This window comes from Cetorhinus maximus, chromosome 16, assembly GCF_964194155.1.
Source record: "Cetorhinus maximus chromosome 16, sCetMax3.hap1.1, whole genome shotgun sequence".
NCBI classification, from domain to species: Eukaryota; Metazoa; Chordata; class Chondrichthyes; order Lamniformes; family Cetorhinidae; genus Cetorhinus; species Cetorhinus maximus.
In genome coordinates, this window is record NC_135894.1 from 80,440,773 (window position 1) to 80,462,630 (window position 21,858).

The 21,858-nt window shown below is 40.9% G+C and overlaps 1 protein-coding gene across 5 annotated transcripts in view; it reads right to left on the bottom strand.

Annotated features, from left to right (window-relative positions):
* Positions 1–21,858, bottom strand: part of synj1 (synaptojanin 1) — a 112,865-nt gene that overhangs the window by 82,812 nt on the left and 8,195 nt on the right. For all 5 annotated transcript variants that reach the window (XM_078560173.1, XM_078560174.1, XM_078560171.1 and 2 more), the window contains exon 3: positions 517–603. In XM_078560173.1, the coding sequence (XP_078416299.1) occupies positions 517–603 (87 nt within the window). The remainder of the gene's footprint in view (positions 1–516; positions 604–21,858) is intronic.

A 21,858-nucleotide genomic window follows, 5' to 3' on the forward strand; every position in this document is an offset into this window, starting at 1 on the left:
GCTCACATGTAATGAATGGCCACTTTAACAAGATACTTGACCTAATGCCTATGGAACCATATCACATTGCAGCAAGAGGTCAATCCCTTCAGCATACAAGAAGGGGAGAAATTTGTGAGAAAAAAAAAAGGTTGTAATGGTTTATAATGTTTTTTTGGACAGCACTATGCTGTGAATCATTCAATTTAGCTTCAGTCATTCCCAAGAGTATTTTCTCCATTGTTGTTAATAGGGAATTTAGTTGCAGAAAGGCAGTCATTAAGCACTGACAGTAAAAAAATTCTTAACTTAGCATGTGATTACTGTAGCCCAAATCCTCAGATTAAGGGCAGTCACACATTAATAAATAGCAGCAAAGCATCAGGTAAATTTTTTTTTTAAAAGACATAAAAGGTACTACAAATATTGATATGTTTATTCGATTTTCATATTTGTTAAAAGTTATAATATTAAATAAAGGTAATGTTAAAATTTATTATTACTAAAATTCTCTACAAAAGTCACTTCACTACTTACCAAGATTCAATCTCAAAACTCCCAAAAGACCATATGCATCGAGTAGCTTGGTGTACATGTTTTTGATGGCCTCTTTTTCTGCTGATGCTGTATAAAACAAAACAAAAGTCTAAGGCAAAGGAAATAGTAAAAGGCTACCAACAAACGTTTACGGCATCATTGATATTATCTTTAAAAGCAAAAATAACTTGCATGTGTATAGCACCCTTTAATAGAGACAATATTCCAAAGTACCTTAATAGAGGGGAGAAAAAATCAGAAACATGGATAAAATGAAGGAAGGACCGGTCATCAAGTCACGGTATCGGAATTCAAATGATCCTGAAAAGCTTGGTTGAAGAAGGATTTTAAGAGGTGAAAAGGGCGCGGGATGGTTCTGCAGAGGATTTGACAGTAAGGCAATGACAGTTGTAGGTGCTGCAGAAGGTGGGGCAATGCAAAAAGGGTTGATGGGCAAGAGAAAAATCACAAGCCTGGAGGTAGCTCTAAAGATAGGTTGGGGAGAGGCATGGAAAGATTTTAAGACAAGGATACAATTTCAATTTAGTGCCTTGGTGGGGGTGAGGGGGTGCAGCAAAGACAGATGCAATGGAGAAGTAAACTGAGTACAGCACCAGACAAGAGTCTTAGCTTTTAAACAAGTTGGTGCTTACACAGGATGGAGGATGAGATACGATTCAAGAAATCAAGTCAAGAGGGGGCAAAGATATGGCTAAGGGTTTCAGTTGTGGTTGGGGTGAGGTAGGTGACATTGTGGAGCTGAAAGTAAACTATCTAAATGATGGACATGATGGTGGATTTGAACTTTAGCTCTGGGTCAAATAACACGGTTCTGGTTCAGCCTGAGCAAAGTTGTTGGCAAGAGAGACTTCATGAAAGTGTGAAGTTTATGATGGAGAAAAGACAATGGCTCCATTCATAGGGCATGATTTTCTGCATCCACCCGTTGCCGGGATCTTCCGATCGCGCCTAAGTCAATGAACTTCTGGCTGGGGTGCTGCCCACAATGGGGCCAGAAAATCCCGGCCTTAGTCTTATTCAGCTGGAGGAAATTCTGTATCATCCATAATAGACAGCCAGACATCACAGAGGTGGTCATGAGGTTAGGGAGGTAAGGACATTGGCAGCATATGAAAATTAACCCTATGCTTGTGAAAGAGATCACCAAGGGATAACAGATGAGGAAGAGGAAGTTGCCAGAGCAACAACTGGCCTCACATTCTTTCTAATCTTTGTTGATTCCGAATGTCTCAAGACAATCGCGAAAAAAACACCATCTGAGAAAGAAACGCCATCTTCAGTAACAACAACAACAAAAATACCTGGAAAAACTCAGCAGGTCTGACAGCATCTGCGGAGAGGAACACAGTTAACGTTTTTAGTCCATATGACTCTTCATCAGAACTAAGAAATATAGAGATGAGGTGGAATATAAGCTGGTTGAGGGGGGTGGGACAGGTAGAGCTGGATAGAGGGCCTGTGATAGGTGGAGGCAAAGAAATTGCCAAAGATGTCATAGACAAAAGGACAAAGGGGTGTTGAAGGTGGTGATATTAGCTGAGGAATATGCTAATGATGACATTAAGAGTAGAAAGCAGGACGAGCAAGTGACAGATAGCCCCAGTGGGGGTAGGGTGGGAAGGGATCAAAATAAGCTAAAAGGTAGACATAAAACAATGGATGGAAATAGGTGGGGAAAAAAATATATTAAAAATTATAAATTATTGGAAAAAGGGGATTGGAAAAGGGGTGGGGATGGAGGAGAGAGTTCACGATCCAAAGTTGCTGAACTCAATATTAAGTCCGGAAGGCTGTAAAGTGCCTAGTCGGAAGATGAGGTGCTGCTCCTCCAGTTTGCGTTAAGCTTCACTGGAACATTGCAGCAGACCAAGGGCGGACATGTGGGCACAAGAGCAGGGTGGTGTGTTGAAATGGCAAGCGACAGGGGAGGTCTGGGTCATGCTTGCGAACAGACCGACCAAAGGTGTTCCAAAGGTGAAACCACAATGGGAGCAACGAATGCAGTAGACTAAATTGAGGGAAGTGCAAGTGAAATGCTGCTTCACTTGAAATGAATGTTTGGGCCCTTGGACGGTGAGGAGGGAGGAAGCAAAGGGGCAGGTGTTGCACCTTCTGTGGTTGCATGGGAAGGTGCCGTGGGAGGGGATTGAGGAGTAGGGTATGATGGAGGAGTGGACCAGGGTGTCCCAGAGGAAACGATCCCTGCGGAATGCCGCCGGGGGGGGGGGTGAAGGGAAGATGTGTTTGGTGGTAGCATCATGCTGGAGTTGGCGGAAATGGCAGAGGATGATCCTTTGAATGCGGAAGTTGGTGGGGTGATAAGTGAGGACAAGGGGGACCCTATCATGGTTCTGGGAGGGAGAGGAAGATGTGAGGGCGGATGCAAAGAAGATGGGCCGGACACGGTTGAGGGCCCTGTCAACCACCGTGGGTGGAAAACCTCGGTTACGGAAGAGGGAAGACATGTCAAAGAAACTGTTTTTGAAAGTGGCATCATCAGAACAGATGCGACGGAGGCGAAGGAACTGAGAGAATGGGATGGAGTCCTTACAGGAATCGGGGTGTGAGGAGCTGTAGTCGAGGTAGCTGTAGGAGTTGGTAGGCTTGTAATGAATATTGGTGGACAGTCTATCACCAGAAATTGAGACATAAAGGTCAAGGAGGGGAAGGGAAGTGTCAGAGATGGACCATGTGAAAATGATGGAGGGATGGAAATTGGAAGCAAAATTAATAAATTATTCCAGGTCCAGACGAGAGCACGAAGCAGCACCGAAGCAGTCATCGATGTACTGGAGAAAGAGTTGTGGGAGGGGGCCTGAGTAGGACTAGAACAAAGAATGTTCCACATACCCCATAAAGAGACAGGCATAACTGGGGCCCATGCGGGTACCCATAGCCACACCTTTTATTTGGAGGAAGTGAGAGGAGTTAAAGGAGAAATTGTTCAGTGAGAGAACAAGTTCAGCCAGGCGGAGGAGAGTAGTAGTGGATGGGGATTGTTCGGGCCTCTGTTCGAGGAAGAAGCAGAGAGCCCTCAGGCCATCCCGGTGGGGGATGGAGGTGTAGAGGGATTGGACGTCCATGGTGAAGAGGCGGCAGTTGGGGCCAGGGAACTGGAAATTGTTGATATGATGTAGGGGGTCAGAGGAATCACAGATGTAGGTGGGAAGAAACTGGACAAGGGGAGAGAGAATGGAGTCAAGATAGCAAGAAATGAGTTCCGTGGGGCAGGAACAGGCTGACACGATCGGTCTGCCGGAATAGTCCTGTTTGTGGATTTTGCGTAGGAGATAGAAGCGGGCCATCCGAGGTTAGGAGACTTTTAAGGCTGGAAGCTGTGGAGATCTCCAGAGGAGATGAGGTCAGTGACAGTCCTAGAAACAATGGCTTGATGTTCAGTGGTGGGGTCATGGTCCAGGGGGAGGTAGGAGGAAGTGTCTGCGAGTTGACGCTCAGCCTCTGCGAGGTAGAGGTCAGTGCGCCTGACAACAGCACCACCCTTGTCAGCAGGTTTGATAACAATGTCAGGGTTGGACCTGAGAGAACGGAGTGCGGCAAGTTCAGAGAGAGACCGGTTAGAGCGGGTGAGAGGAGCAGAGAAATTGAGACGACTGATGTCATTTCAGTAATACTGAAATGATGAGTCTTAATATTTACAAATTTTCATCCATCAAAACTGAAAATTTTGAGAAAAGCTGTCCAGCAAAGGCAGAATACCGAAAGGGGTAGAGGGTGGTGGGCTATAATTATCATTTTCATCAAAACTGCCTCCTTAAATTTCAGGTGTCAGTCTTAGGTCAGTGGTAGCATCTAACCTCCGAGTCAATCCCATTCCCATAATGTAGGCACGTAATCTAGGCTGAAACATCAGTGCAGTACTTAGGGAGCGCTGCACTGTCAGAGGTATCATCTTTCCATTAAGACATTAAACTGAGACCATGTCTTAATCTAAAAATCCTACAGCATGATGTGAAGAATTGGCAAGTTTTGTTGATCTTTCTGGCCAATGCCTAGTCTTCAACCAAGGCCTGAAACAGATTATTTGGTCATTCATTTCATTGCTGCTTGTGGGACCTTGTGGTGTCCAAATTGGCTGCCATATTTCCTACATTACAATAGTCACTACGCTTCAAAAGTATTTAATCAGCTGCAAATTATTTTGGGGCATCCAAGTTGCTTTAAATTTTCCCCATGACTCATGAAAATGTTTGGCAGTAGGAACAATCTGCAGTGTGCCATCAGTGCATTGATTCCCAGTTCTCAAGTTTCAATTGTCATTCTAAAAATCTGCGTTACAAGAATTCAACACTGCATCAAATCAAAGCTAACAAACATTTTTCTAACAGGATGGTTCAGACTGATCAGAGTGCATATAATTCCACTATGTGAACTTCTCAATGTTCTGTGGATACATTTAATTATTCTTGGCTGTGCAAAAACCTATTGGATTTTGGTTACTTAATAGCTTGCTTGTTCCATTTGCACTAATATTCACCCATTGAAAGATGAAAGCAAATAACAGCAGGAGCAGAAACTTCAGATGATATGTCTATTTCAGTAAAATGCTCATTTGAATGCACTTTAATTTTTAGGTATTACCCACAATGGACTTATTCTGCTCACGTTTTATATCCTTCTAAATAATGACATACCAGGGAAAACAAATTGACAATGCAATATCAGGTATTAGGTGTCTTGGGGACAAAAGATTCTAAAGAATGAATGTTCAGGTACAGAAATATGCTCTAGCATGTGGAAAACTGTATGGCGACTTCACAAGGGCCATGTGTATTACTTGTTTCAGGATTAGAGAACAAAGAACAAAGAACAGTACAGCACAGGAACAGGCCCTTCGGCCCTCCAAGCCTGCGCCGATCATATTGCCTGTCAATTAAAACATTTTGCACTTCCGGGGTCCGTATCCCCCTATTCCCATCCTATTCATGTATTTGTCAAGCTGCCTCTTAAACACCACTATCGTACCTGCTTCCACCACCTCCTCTGGCAGCGAATTCCAGACACTCACTACCCTCTGCATAAAAAAACTTGCCCCGCACATCTCCTCTATAGTTTTCTCCTCTCACCTTAAATCTATGTCCCCTAGTAATTGACTCTTCCACCCTGGGAAAAAGCTTCTGACTATCTACTCTGTCCATGCCACTCATAATTTTGTAAACTTCTGTCTAGTCGCCCCTCAATCTCCGCCGCTCTAGTGAGAACAATCCGAGTTTCTCCAACCTCTCCTCATAGCTAATAACCTCCAGACCAGTCAGCACCCTGGTAAACTTCCTCTGCACCCTCTCCAACGCCTCCATATCCTTCTGGTAATGTGGCGACCAGAATTGCACGCAATATTCCAAGTGTGGCCTAACCAAGGTTCTATACAGCTGCAGCATGTCTTCCCAGCTTTTATACTCAATACCCCTGCCAATGAAGGCAAGCATGCCATATGCCTTCCTGACTACCTTATCCACCTCCGTTAAGAAAACACTCAACAGTTTAAAGATTCTTATAACAATATGCTACTTAATTTACTTCAGTAACTAACAGCGTGCACACTTAAAAGCAGATGTTTTTTTGTTTAGATTTAATTCCTCAAACTCACCAAGATTCCCCTCACCTTACAGTCCCAGATATAGCCCTAAGTAACAGAACAACTGGTCTTCAGGCAACCCTTAGCAGTACTGATGAAAGGTCAGAAATCAAATTTAAATGGAAGTGGGATAGGGGATTTAAAAGAGGGAAATAAATCTTATATTAAGTGTTTAAATTATGCTCATCTGTTCCTGTACTGAACAAGGCAGTGCATTCCAAATGCCTCTTCATGTTAGCAAACCCTGAACGCAGGAAATGTGATCTATGCTGGTATTATGTGATCTACCTACAGAGCAAGTCAAACTGTCATCAAAAAGCAAAATACTGAGGATGCTGGACATCTGAAATAACAGGAAATGCTGGAAACACTCAGCAGGTCTGGCATCATTTGTGGAGACAGAAAAGCAGAGCTAACATTTCAGGTTTGTGACATGTTTCTCGCAGCTCATGCTGCCAGGCCTGAGTGTTTCTAGCATTTTCTGTTTTTAATTCAAACTGTCGGTTCTACTAATAATCTGTACTAATCAGTCTTCAACAACTTAAAACTGATTCACTGAGAATTAGTTCCATGCTGAGCGAAAAGAGGCTTAACAACCACTTAGATTGAAATGCTCCTTCAGGTCAAGGTGCGTAAAAAATTTCATTGTTGATAGAAGAAAATTAGATTTTTTAAAAATGCAAATTGAAATCTAGGAGACTCAAATTTTAAGATAATTTGCCATTCAAATCTGCTCATAAGAATTTCTAATTTTTAGGTTTGATATCCTAAGCTACCACATCTACCTACAAGTAGAATCTGAAATTCAGTTACTGAATTGAAACCCAGTTATCAACTGATTTTCAGGTATATGAAAAATGCTTTGATATGAACATATAATGAGGTTTTTAAACCAATTAGGTCTCTTAAAGCTCCGAAAAAGCAATTAAAAATAGTAATTTGAAATGCAGTCAAATATCTCATATAAGGATAGCGGTAGGGAGTCTATGGGAGGAGTATTTAGCTCAATAAACGTGCAAGCAATACTAGTTGATTTGGAAATAGCCACTCAAATTTTTAAGAAAAGTCAGAAGCATGATTGTGAAAGTTACAAGTCTGTTAATTTAACATTTAAACAATCCCCGGAGTGGGTGTGCAGATAGTAGAGTACAGAACCACACAGACCAGAAAGTCACATTTTCAAAGCAACCACAGAGCATGAATGGGGGCACTAACTGATCTCAGTCCTCTTGGGCTACACAGAAGAAAAATCAGTGTTCACAGCCCAATTACTGCTCAATGAGTTCTGCTGGAAAGTGCATGACACTTCTTCTCGAGGTTCAAACCTAAACAACAGTCACTTCAATGAGGTTTCAATGGGCAACCACAGACAGTGGATGCTCCCAGGAAGATTTAGGACCTTTAGGAAAGGAGTGAAACAAAGGCATAAGTAACTGGGTGGATATTGTATATTTTCATATTATTTGACGAAAACAGCCTTGTGAAGACTTACAGTCAAAATAAAAATGCCACAGATAAAGGTAGTGCATGTGGTCAAATAGCTAAATAGGGAACATAAGGGGGTTTTAGTTGGATGGTGGCAACAAAAACAGTACCTCAATCCAAGGAACCATGCTGATCATAAAACTGATGTTTCTCCTATGGGGCCCAAGGGGACTAAGTCCAGTTATAGTTCCTCAATTGCTAATCTGAGTGGCTACTTAGCACAGTGATTGAAATGAGACATTCTATTCTATGTAGCTCCATACTATACAATTCAACACACCCACAAAATTGTTGGGAGATTATTTAAGTGTAAAACTAACAGACTCGCAATTTAAGATTATGCTTCTGATCATTTCAAATAGCTATTTTCGAATCAAATATGAAAGTGATACTAATTGATTAAAATGTCATAACCTGCCCATCACCAAGGCTGCCTGCTTCCACCTTCCTATTTGATTTTCTCCCATCTCACTCCAGCAACTGGAAGTTGTATCCATACTTATCACCACTCAGCTCAATTTCTTCAATTCAGCTTCCTTGCCAACTCCGCCCTGCATAAACTCTACCCAGTCACTTGCATCCTCATCCTTATTAAATTCTGACATCAGTGTCCTGACCAAGTAAATCAAATTTAAAATCCTTGTCCTCATCTACAAATCCCCATAAGGCCTCACCATACCTTGTAGTTGAAACTTTTTCCAGTCTTCTGGATTCTCCAAGGTTCTTCAATCCTCTGACTTAGGCCCAAAATATAATGCCATACCCGCTCTTTCCAACTGATAGCAGAACGCCAGCTGTCTCAGCCCTACTTTACGAAACTCCCTCCTTAAATCATTTCTTCACTATCCCTCTGCTACCTTTAAACACCTTCTTAAAACCCAGTTTAAAGAAACTCTGGTAACGTCTCCTGACTTTCCCTAAAGATTCTTGCGTCCCTTCTTTTCTTCCTGTGAAATTTGTGGCATGTCTCCAAGTTTGAAATGGTGAACCAGGACACAGAAGAACTGGAAAGCTGAACCACAATAAAAAAATCAATAGAAAAATGCAAATCTAATGAGTTATGGTTTTAAAAATTCTCTATATAAAAGTGTTAAAATAAATCCTTAGTATAGCATGTAAAAAATACCAAAATTGAAATTCCTGCTAGAAGAAAGGTAAAGCAATGTTGGGATTTATAAGGTCCAAATAATAACTAGATTTAAATGTCTTAAATGGATTTTTCAGAAGATTCTTCTAACATCTTGAAATTGCGTTGTAAACTGTGCAAGTTTTGTTTTACAACAGGTCGCAGAGGGCCTACTGGTACAGTCTCAGGCAATTTCAAATGATGCCATACTTGTTAAGAGTATACCTGGTAGAATTTTGAGGTGTTTAAAAACGAGAATTGAGACAAACATTCTTGTGATTTTAGATGGTTAATGTTCAATGATTCACAGCAGGAGACAGAAATAAGGTATTCTTAGCTAAGGGATACCTCACAAATTATAAAACATTAAAAGGAACTGTGTGAGCATGCATTCTAACTCTCTCTCACTCATGGTATAATGCAAATTATCCCATAACCTGTGCATTTGGATCTAGTGCAAAACATATCCTTGGAACAGATTTTGCAGATGTCATCATAGAAGCTTATGCCTTCGAGCTATTGTCACTGCTAGACCCGATTCGTTGCACTCCACTGGCTCATGAGTTAAGCATTACAAATGTGCATTGACTGATTCAAATAAAAAATATTTTCTGCCTATTTAAACTTAAAGGCATTGTATTAAAATGATGTTTATTAATAGTCACAAAAGTTGTGCTATTAAGTTCCATTTTTCACAAAATGGTTTTCAGAGAAACTAGTACTGAAATACTCACTCAATACTCTTACACTATTACTGTTACACCATTTAAAATGTAACAGTCTGAAGCAGTAATCTGTCCTATCACATGCAGTGTTTTCACTGTTTGGCCTTGAAAACAGCCAATCCACAGAACAGCAGTATTGATTCTTGGAAGATGACTCACTCATTCAAGGGTAAATTGCCATATTCAGGGCTTCTTAAATTACTTTTTTTTAGCATTACCAATATTTTGCGAAAACTGGATTAAGTTCAGCTCACACTTTAAAGCTGTTGGAAGGTGTTACAGACATGTTTTTCAACACATGGCTGACATTTATAACAGACACCTCCCGGCATGCTCAGTTTTAATCTAATAAATGATTTTATTGCCACATTCCCGCCCAATGACAAATAGCTTTTAAAATTATTTATCAACCCAGTGGCTCTCTGCTGAATCTTTTCCACAGCTTCTACATTACACTGAGAGGGGGGTAAAAACTAGACACAGTATTCTAAATCATGCCTTCTCCTCCCTCCCAGAAACATGATAGGGGCCCCTTGTCCTCACTTATCACCCCACCAGCCTCCGCATTCAAAGGACCATCCTCCACCATTTCCGCCAACCTCAGCATGATGCCACCACCAAACACATCTTCCCTTCACCCCCCCCCGGCAGCATTCCGTAGGGATCGTTCCCTCCGGGGCACCTTGGTCCACTCCTCCATCACCCCCTACTCCTCAACCCCCACCTATGGCACCTCTCCATGCCCACGCAAAAGATGCAACACCTGCCCCTTCACTTCCTCTCTCCTCATCATCCAAGGGCACAAACACTCCTTTCAAGTGAAGCAGCATTTCACTTGCATTTCCCCTAACTTAGTCTACTGCATTCGTTGCTCCCACAGCGGTCTCCTCTACATTGGAGAGACCAAACGTAAACTGGGCGACCGCTTTGCAGAACACCTGCGGTCTGTCCGCAAGAAAGACCCAAACCTCCCTGTCGCTTGCCATTTTAACACTCCACCCTGCTCTCTTGCCCACATGTCTGTCCTTGGCTTGCTGCATTGTTCCAGTGAAGCCCAACGCAAACTGGAGGAACAGCACCTCACCTTCCGGACTGAATATTGAATTCAACAACCTTAGATCTTGAACTCCCTCCTCCATCTCCACCCCCTTTCCATTTCTTCCCCCTCCCTTTTGTTTTTTCCAATAATTTATATAGATTTTTCTTTTCCCACCTATTTCCATTATTTTTAAATCTATACCTTTAATGCCCTGTTAGTCTTTCCACCCCACCCCCACTAGAGCTGTACCTTGAGTGTCCTGCCATCCATTCTTAATTAGCACATTCGTTTAGATATCACCACCTTCAACACCTCTTTGTTCTTTTGTCTGTGACATGTTTTGATTATCTGCTCCTTTCACTGCTTGCTTGTCCCTACAACCACTCCCCCCAACTTCTCTCTCCGCCCCCCCCAACACCTTAAACCAGCTTATATGTCACCCCTCTCCTAATATTACTCCGTTCTGTTGAAGGGTCATGAGGACTCGAAACGTCAACTCTTTTCTTCTCCACCGATGCTGCCAGACCTGCTGAGTTTTTCCAGGTAATTCTGTTTTTGTTCAGCTCCCTAGGAAACCTGTTCTATAGATTTACCACTTGCTCAGTGAAATGATGTTCTTCCCCATGTCACCCTCCTCCACCCAATTAAGTGCAGGCCATGCACTTTTGCTGTTGTTTCACCTTGTCCAAAACAGTCACCATGGTATACGTTATCTAGTCACTTCAGAATTTGAAAAAAAGCAATGCTCACCAGTCACTTGACAAGGTACTACAGGGTTGAAGTCTTCAATCTTCAAAGAATCATGACAGAAACTGCTTGCAACCTCAGCTGCTAGAAGTGTCAATCTACCATTTTACAAGACAGGTTTGGTTAAAAAGGCCTTTCGCCATTAAGGTGTAGAATGTGCAAGATAGTTGGCTTCTTTGATCATAAAATTGCATTACAGTAGAAGTAAACTTGTAATTACGAAGTGGATCAGAAAACTACTTACATTTATATAGCACCTTTAATGCAATGAAGGTGCTCCGAAGGTACTTCACAGGAGCATTATAAAACAAACTGTGACACCAAGCCACACAAGGAGATTAAGTCAGATGGCCAATCTTTAAGGAGTACCTTAAAGGATGAAAGCAAGGTATAAAGACAGAGTATAGGGAAGCAGGAAACTCCAGAGTTTGGGGCCAAGGCAACTGATGGCATGGCCACCAATGATGGACCAATTATAATTGGAAATGCAAAAGAGGGCAGAATGAGATAAGCACAGGTATCTCAGAGGGTTGTGGGGTTGGAAATTATAGAGATAGGGAGGGGCGAGACCATTGAGGAACTTGAAAACAAGGATGAGAATTTTAAAGTCAAGACGTTGCTTAACCGGGAGCCAATGAAGGTCAGCGAGCACAGGGATGATAGGGGGATGAGACTTGGTGCAAGTTAAGACATGGGCAGTAGAGTTTTGGGTGACCTCAAGTTTACGAAGGGTAGAGTAAGGGAGACCAGCCAGGATAGGGGTGTGTTGGAATAGTTGAGTCTAGAAGAAAGGAGGCACGAATGAGGGTTTCAGCAGCAGGTGAGCTGAGGCAGGGGAAAAGTCAGGCAATTTTATGAAGATGGAAATAGGCAATCTTAGTGGTGGCATGAATAGGAGGTTGGAGGCTCATCTCGGGATCAAACGTGAAGCCAAGGTTGTGAACAGAGTCTTAATTTCTGACTGTTGTCAGGGGGAGATATGGATTTGGTAACTAGGGAACAGAGTTGAGCAGGGAATGAAGACTATGACTTCAGTCTTCCCAATATTTAGTTGGAGGAAGTTTCTGCACATCCAACACTGTTGGATAAGCAGTCTGATAATTTAGCAACAATGGAGGAGTCAAGAGAGGTGGTGGTGAAGTAGCCAGGTGTCATCAGCATACAGGTGAAAACTAACGCTGTGACTTTGGACGATGTTGTCGAGAGGCAGCATGTAGATGAGAAAGAGGAGGCAGCCAGGGATAATTCCTTTGTGGGCACCAGAAGTGCAGGAGCAGGAAGAGGAGCCACTGCAAGTGACTCTGTAGCTACGATTACATAGCTAAGAATGGAACCATGTGAGAGCAGTCCCACCCAGCTGGGCAACAGTGGAGGGGTGTTGGTAAAGGAAGGTGTGGTCAACCATGTCAAAGACTACAGACAGATCAAGGAGGGAAAGTCTACCTTTGTCATAGTCACATATCAAAGTCACAAATGACATTCTAAGAGCCATTTCAGTACCATGACAAGGACAAAAACTTGATTGGAGGGCTTCAAACGTGAACTTCCAGGAAAATGCAGAAAAATGCATTGTAGTTGTTTCATACATTTATTCTATTGCAAAATTTACATATTGACTGATGAGCCATTGTTCAATATTACTGACTACACATTTTGTTCAACCTGATGAGAGGTTTTGATAAGAGTAGAGAGAGAAAAACTACTCCCTCTGGCAAGTGGGTGAATAACCAGGTCTTAGATTTAGAGGGGAGATTAAGAAAATTTTCACACAGCAAATTGTTGCAATCTTGAATGCTCTACCTGAAAAGCTGGAAGAACCTGATTCCATAAATAATCTTAAAGGAGAGTTGAACATATACTTGAGGATGAGGAATTTACAAGATTACAGACAAAAAGTGAGGCGTGGGACTAAAAGTGAGGCAGGTGCTCAAGCTTCCTTGACTCTATGAATTTTTTCCGTAGCTCTTGTCTTTTAAAAACAAAATACTAATTCCATGGTGAACTCTGCTGTGAAATACTTGCTCAGAATTTAAAATAGGCCGCAATGATTTAATCTTTTCATCTTCCAATGACTTCCAGGGCATACAAAATCTCACTTGAGGTTTATCACACCCATGTGCCCTCAATGAAAATGTCTATTCACATTCCATTTTCTTATAATTGTTTCTATGTGGTTCCACAGAATTATACACTGGTTGAACATCTCAAACAGCATCAAGTATTAGTTCTACCTGTGGCAATCTTCTCAGTTTTTCAAAACTGAAACTTTATCCCTTATGGACAGAATGAACCATTGCCTGTGGAACCTGGAGCATGAATAATGATAGCCAATGCAGTTTATCCAAAAGCTTTTGCAGCCCAAACACCCACTAGTTATCTTTGCCTTTAATATACAATAAGAAAAAGAAATTGCCTTTGTATAGGACTTCACCATGTCCTCAATGCCCCAAAGTGTTTCACAATCATTAATCACTTTTGAAGCAAAGTCATTGTTACATAGGCAAAAGCAACAGCCATTCTGTGCAGAGCAAAATCTCAAGGAGTTAAACAAAATGAATTATGAATTTTTATGGTAGTGGTAATTGAAGGAATAATTTGGCTTTTACCGGAGGAGAACTCTCTGTTCTTTTTCAAATAGTTCAAAAGGAGGTCTGTACCAGATGATGTCTCATCTGGTAGCTGGCATCTCTGACAATGGAACATTTCCTCAGTACCGCAATGATGTGCCAGCTTGCATTGTGTGTTTAAATCCTAAAGAATGTCATGATTGCACAATCATGTAGGTAAGTACTACAAATCACAACAAACTTGCATGCAAAAAGCCTCAACAACTCTTTCTTTCATGCAAAATGTGATTTTCCCTGCTCCCCCATCACTTAATTATATAGCCAGCAAAAAAAAACCATAACCTCATATCCATATTAAGAATGTGTTGTGAAATAAATTTGAGGGACAGGACTTTTCTCAATAATATTCAAAGGGAGCATTGGTATCATTAAATGCTCAACCAATAATATAGACATTTGTGTCTACTTAAACACTAACCAGGTTTTATCACAAGTTCTCCCCAAAATATATTTGCCTACTATTTGAATCCTTGCTTTCACTGGTGCAAACACTGCCTCTTACCCTAAAATATACAACTAAAAACAGGGAAGTGAAAAACCTACATTTACAATGGTTTGCATATGCAAATGTTAAGTAAAGGAAGCACAAGGGTGCATTTGCCTGAAATAAAGGTAATCAAATGATTTGAATTTTGTTATATTAACTACATTTTCTTTCTTTAACTATGTATACCCCATATGGCACCTTGAAAAGCACCCAATGATACATTTCTTTTTGTAATGAGTTTTATGAAAAACAGCCATTAATTGACAATGAAAATACAGCAAATCCTACAATCCAAATCAATCCCAATACAAATTAAACCCACTATGGATTCAGGTTTCAAAATGGCAGCACCTTACAGGCTGAATTAGAGTACAGGCTCAAGTGGATTCGTCGCTAAATTAATTATGCCAATTGTGACAAAAGGACTACCTATCCTCACCTTGAGCTATACAAACCAAGAATGTCCTAGGCTTCATTCTTTGCCTCTGCCAAGTTATGTTTTAGTGTCAGACGCATGGGTTCTTTAACTGGTCTGGGTTGAGGGTTCAGAACCACAGAGGTAGGTGTCAGCTGTAGCTGTAGCTCAGTGAGCAGCACGCCCATCTTGGAGTCTGAAGGTTGTGGGTTCAAATCTGACACTAGAGGCCTGAGCATAAAAATCTACGCTGACATTCCAGTGCAGCAACGAAGGAGTACTGCACTGTTGAATGTGCTATCTTTCAGATCAGATGTTAAACCGAGACCGAGTCTGCTCTCTCAGGTCCTATTTCGAAGAAGAGGAGGGGAGTTCTGCCCAGTGTCCAGGCCAATATTTATCAAGTCAATGTCATCAAAACAGATTAACTGGTCATCATCACATTACTATTTGTGGGGTCTTGCTGTGCGCAAATTGGCTCCCATGTTTCCTAACACTTCAAAAAGTACATAATTGGCCATAAAGCACCTGGGGATATCCTGTGGACAAGAAAGGTGCTCTATAAATACAAGCTTTTCTTTCTTTCGATGACCTTGCATAAAAATGAGAGAAAGCATTAGGTTAGGCCACAGAATTAGTCCTGATCTAATGTCCCCACAGCCAAATAGCCTATTGATGCTGCATGAAGTAACACATGAAGAATGGCTTCTTAGACAAAAAACTGTCAGAATCATATCCCAGTGAGTTAGAACTTTCAAAACAAAAGGAAGAGGAAAGCTGCAAGATTTAAAAAAAAACTTTTTTAAAAATAGGCAAATTTTGAAAGACAGGTTAGGTTCTGTGGCCCAAATAAGCGCTCTTGCTCAAATGCAGAGTGTAAGGAACAAATTGCATGAATGACAGGCACAAATTCAACTCAGAAGGCAAGACACAGTAGTCATTACCAAGACATGGCTGAAAGATGGTTAGGATTAGGAGTTAAATATATTAGGTTGTAAGGTTTACAGGAAAGATAGGGAAAATGGTACAGGAGGAGGAGCACCTCAAGTTATTCAGGATGAAATCACTTCAATGGTAAGAGAGGATATAACAAGAGTTAAGAAAGTAGTGGAAACTTTATGGATAGAGTTAAGAATAGAAAAAGGACATTCGAATATATATAGGCCCACCCTCCTATATGTGAGACATGGATTACCTACTTCAGACATATCAAGCAATTGGTCAGGCTCCACATAAGATGCATTCAAAACATCAGGGGCATCACATGGGAGGGCAACACTGAAGTATTTCAAAGAGTAGAAATGTCTGGAATTGAAGCAATTATCAAAGCCCAGTTCGGATGGAGTAGACATGTAGCACGTAAAGATGATAATAAAATTCCTAAGGTGGTAATTCACAACTTAAAAACCACCCGAGAGACAGGCAGAGATTAAGGTTCAAAGACTCCTTGAAGGTGAACAGGAAAAATGCACATCCAAAATTACTTGAGGAGAAATCTCAAGCAATGCTCCATCTTAATTTTTTTCTATCAACATGTGGAATGAATTTTGTTATGTACACCAATGGGTGGATGTGCATCACCAAAAATATATTTTTGAAAAGTTGCCATAGGTATAGGAGAAAGAATACCACCCCCAATAATTTATGCAATAGCAAGCCTGTTCACAAATTACTAGATTGCTGCTGCCATCCAAAAAATACATCTGTCTACCACACAATTGAGTAACATCATGTATGAATTTCAGTGCCGGTGCAATATCAGGTATGTAGGCCGTACATCCCAACAACTGGCCGATCGAATCAAACAGCACGTTCCTTCGGTTGGTTGCAATAGGCAGAGTACAGGCCGTGCTAAACCAGCCTGCACTTGCAAAATCCAACACAAAATGTCTACCGTTAGATTGGGCAACATTTGCTGAACAACCCTGTATGCTAATAGCTACAATAGCAACCAATTTAAGACAATCAGTCAAGCTCGTAATGTGGCTCATTTAAGCTTGCTAGAAGCAACATACATTCATATGCAAGGACTTGTTCTCTGCAAACAACAGGAATATGTTCAATATCAAAACAGAAAATGCTGGAAAAACTCAGCAGGTCTGGCAGCATCTGTGGAGAAACAGAGAGTTAACGGCTCTTAATGACTCTTCTTTAGAACTGCAGAGAGTTAGGAATGTGATGGGTTTTATGCTGTTGAAAAAGGAGGGAGGGTGAAAGTGGAGCAAAATAGAAGGTCAGGGATAGGTTGAACACAGGAGATATTAAATGGTAAAGATGTCACGGAGCACAAGGCAAAGGGAGTGGTAACGATAGTATTAAAGATGAAAGCCCTCCAACCTGCCGAGTTTTTCCAGCATTTCTGTTTTTATTTCAGATTTTCAGCATCTGCAGTATTTTGCTTTTATTTTCATACAGGAATATGTTCAAGCCTTGCGCCTTTTTTGAATTGCCTGGGAGCTTGGGGAGCCTATAATTCATCATTGCTTTCTCCATGCAAACGCCTCAGCCAATCAGAGATGATTTGCCAATCAATCAACACCCTTTTCTGTAGTGTAAATGGTTGTGATTGTTGTGATGATGAAATTTAATATTCACGCTTGTCCGGATGAATCCAGAATGCCTCTTTTCAGCAAAATTCTACAAAACCAGCTACAGCAGAGTGACTAGATCAGAGGTATTAACTGGCCCAAAAATCCTTTCAGTAACTCTTAATAAAAGTTAAGAACTCTTAATAACTTACTAACATTTTCAACTTACCTCCTGCTCTCTGCTTCCCACCTCCAACTCACCACCCCTCAACTTGTTGCTTCCCTCCATGACCCTCCTCTCTCCGCTTCCCTCCTGCTTGTCGTTTCCCTATTTGCAGCCGCTCTTGCTCACCGACCCTGCTCTGAGCGTTGGCTCACAGCGAACATTCAGGAGAGGGAAAGACACATGCAGTGGGTTCCAGAAACTGATTCAAGTGAATTTTGGCTGTTAATTCCACCAGATTATTCATGTCAAGCTTGACTCTCATACATTAATTTCCCGTTGTGGGGGGAGTCTACTAGTCCTTTGTTCATGGGCTAGAGTGACAGTAAACCTCATTTAATCATCGGGCTGTAATAGTTAAATGCATGACACTTGATGGGCTGTTATGCAGCCACACATGTGCACAGCTTTGATGGAACACTGATCTCAAGTAGTGGCATTGTTTCCTTAGAATAACAAAGAATACAGGCAGCTAAGGACAAAAGGCAAACAAGACAGACCAGGCAGTCCTAACAAAAATCAAAAGTTATCCGTGCCCACACTGTGGAAAGCCATGCAGGTCTGTAACCTGCCTCAGCAGTTACATTAGAACATACATATGTTTCCACTGACACAAGAAACAGCCATTTCCAATAAGGATGGGAAATCATGGCCCGCTGCTAGCAGTTTGAAGTGGTAGAATGCAGAAATTAGGCAAGATGTAACAAAGACAGAATGATTTTAATGAGGAATTATAACTTTCATATAAATTGGAACAAGGAGACTAGCACATTAGAAAGGTAGTGAATTTCCAGAGTGTGCTCAGGATAGTTTTCTGTATCAATAAGTTCTAGAACCAACAGAGCCGGCAGAGGCATACCATATTACATTTAGTAAAAAGCGATAAGCCAATTGGTACATCAACATTTATCTAATATTGTTCATAATATGAGTGCATTCACTGTGATGTTTGAAAGAGAGAAATGCGAAACACGTCTTAAGATTCCAAATTTAAAGGTTGACTTCAATGCGATGAGTCAGAATGTCTAACAACTGGGCAACTCTTGATGAGCAAAATAAAAGTAAAATATCAGAGAGAGGTGTTCAAAGAAGAAAGGGCCAAGATCTCTACTGACCAAAAAAGGCAGCAGGGACAACTAAAGAGACAACATAAAACTAAAAGAAAAAGCATTTAAAAAGCGCACATCTTGGCAAATGGCTAAGATACAAAAAACAGCAAAGGGTGACAGAGAACCACAAAACGGGGGTATATAATGCAAGGGATATCAAAATCAACTTAAATCTTTTTACAATTGTAATAGGTAAAAGAGGATGGTCAGAAGCAATGTGGGCCACTTGACAACTGGTAACTGTGAAATTGCGAATGAAAATAAGGAAGTAGCAAATAGGCTAAATAAACATGCTGAATAATTACTTTGCACCAATATTTATAGTAGAGGCATGTTAAAATCCCAAGGAAACTATTAGTGAATCAGGGTCTCACCAAAATTAAAAGGAAACAATGAAGAAAATAATGTAAAGAGTAACAAGTCCCCAGGACCATTCCAGAGATTTAAAGGGAGTAGGGGAGAACCTTGCCAATGCTCTGCCTACAATCTTCCAAAGTTCTCTTCATTCAGGAATCCTTCCTTTAAAATGGAAAACTGTGCATGTCACCCTGCTATTTAAGAAAGGCGAGAGGAAAACCAGGGAATTATACACCAGATAGCTAACATCTGTTGCAGGGAAATTACTAGAATCTATAACTAAGGATAGAATGACCGAACACAGTTTTTCAGCTGATCAGAGCGCCAGCCTGGATTTGTAAAGGGTGGATTGTGCTCGACAATCCCGATTGAATTTCTTGAAGAGGCAGCTAAAGTACTGGACAGGGGAAAGTCTATACATATTATTTATACAGACTTCAAGACAGCATTTGAAAAAAGTTCCTTATTCGAGACTGTTAGCTAAAGTCGAAACCCATGGAATTGAAAGCAGATTATTGACCTGGTTAAGAAATTGGCTGAGTGGCAGCAAAGAGTAGGGATAATGGACAGGTACCCTAATTGGCAGAATTAGTGTTGGGCCCTCAAATATTGACCCTATTTATTAACCATTTAAATAATGAGATGGAAAGCCACATATCTAAATTTGTCATTGACGCAAAGAAAGATAATGTTAGCAGTGTAGATGGAACCATAGCAAAGAAATATTGACTAAAAGATTCACTAAGTTAACAGGCAAAACTGTAGTAAAATAAAAATATAGGCAAATGCAAGGTCATTACTTTGGGCCTAAAAATGGACAGAACTGGATTCTTATCAGGGCTAAGCTAAAACAGTGGAGGTCCAAAGGTGCATAGGGATACAAGTACATGCATCAAACTGTTGTAAATAGGTACAGAAAATAATCTAAAAGACGAATGGAATGTTGGCATTCATATGTAGACGACTAAAATACAAGGGGTAGAAGTCAGGCTTCAGTTATACAAATCCCTGGTTAGACCACACCTGGAGTACTGTGAGCAGCTCTGGGCAACACACCGTAAGAAGGATATATTGGCCTTGGAGGGAGAGCAATTTAGGTTTTACTAGAATGATATCTGGACTGCAAGGATTAAATTACAAGGCAGATTACATAAACTACGGTTGTATTTCTTAGAATTTGGAAGGTTTAAGGGATAATTTGATTGAGGTTTTCAATACATTAGCGGAACAGATAATGGTGGGTAGAGAAAAACTTTTCCTGCTGGTTGGTGAATCCAGGACTAGGGGACATTTTCAGAAAAATTGGGGCCAGACCTTTCAGGAATGAAACTGGGGTACACTTCTACGCACAAAAACGGCAGTAGAAGTTTGGAACTCTCTTTTGCCAGTGACAATTGATAAACAATTGTTCATTTTCAATCTGAGATTAAATGGAGTTACATCACAGATTGGCCATCATCTCAATGACTGTCGAAACAGATTTGAGAAGCTCAATTACCTACTTTTGTTCCTATGTTTCTAGAGTAGTGAATTCTATGGAAGCAATTTTATCAAAATAATTGTCCATGTCATCTAAATTTAATTAGATTATGGTCTCAAATTCACTGACCCTCCTCTTTGTATTAGCTGTTGTTTTTTTGAAAAATTTATTTTTCCTGACTATGGTGGTGTCAGTTAAATATCCTACTGAAGACAAAAAAGTCTGAAAATTTTTGTGATAAGGAATCATACAATTATAGCACTTTTATGGTCTGTACTGAATGAAAATGGTTCTGGGACAATCCAGCTAGGTAGAAACATTAGTTTTCCCTTTGTTTACCTTCTATTACCATGTCAAGACTGTGGACCAATGCAAAAACAGAATTACCTGGAAAAACTCAGCAGGTCTGGCAGCATCGGTGGAGAAGAAATCAGTTAACGTTTCGAGCCTTCACGGCCCTTCGGCAGAACTGAAGCATAGTTAGGAGAGGGGTGAAATATAAGCTGGTTTAAGGTGGCGGCGCGGCGGGGGGGGGGGGGGGGGGGAAGAGAGAGAGAGAAGTTGAGGGTGTGGTGATTGTGGAGATAAGCAAGCAGTGATAGGAGCAGATAATCAAAAAGATGTCACAGATTATCTGCTCCAATCACTGCTTATCTCCACAATCACCACACCCTCAACTTCTCTCTCCCCCCCCCTGCCCCCACCACCTTAAACCAGCTTATATTTCACCCCTCTCCTAACTATGCTTCAGTTCTGCCGAAGGGCCGTGAAGGCTCGAAACGTTAACTGATTTCTTCTCCACCGATGCTGCCAGACCTGCTGAGTTTTTCCAGGTAATTCTGTTTTTGTTTTGGATTTCCAGCATCCGCAGTAGCTTTTAGCTTTTTGTTTTTATCTCTGTGGACCAATACATTTGTATAAAATCAACAAAGTGGCCTCAATGTAATTAATGCATGTAATACAGGGTGAAGTTCATACCAAAAACAGAACATGACTTTGAAAACTTATTCATAAATTTTTCAGCATCAAAGTTTTACCAACACTGCTCTAACCGACTGATTTGGTTTTGCCTTTTAGCAGATCCCAGGTATAAAGGGAGCCAACTCAAGAACAACTTACATCTATATAGAAAAAAGTGCTGAGAGATGTGCAGTTTTTTCTCTTTATTTTTTGAGTTCTGAACAGCTGCAATTAACAGCACACTATTGATTTAAATAACTGAACTAAAATTTCTTTACTTTGTAGAAAGGTTAAGAGAGGACACAATCTAGATCTTTAAAAAACATCATAAAAGGGATGGATAATGTAGGCATTAGAGTATCAAGAAAATTGCAATCACAGAACATGACTGCAAAATTAACAGCCATCTTAACGCAAAGT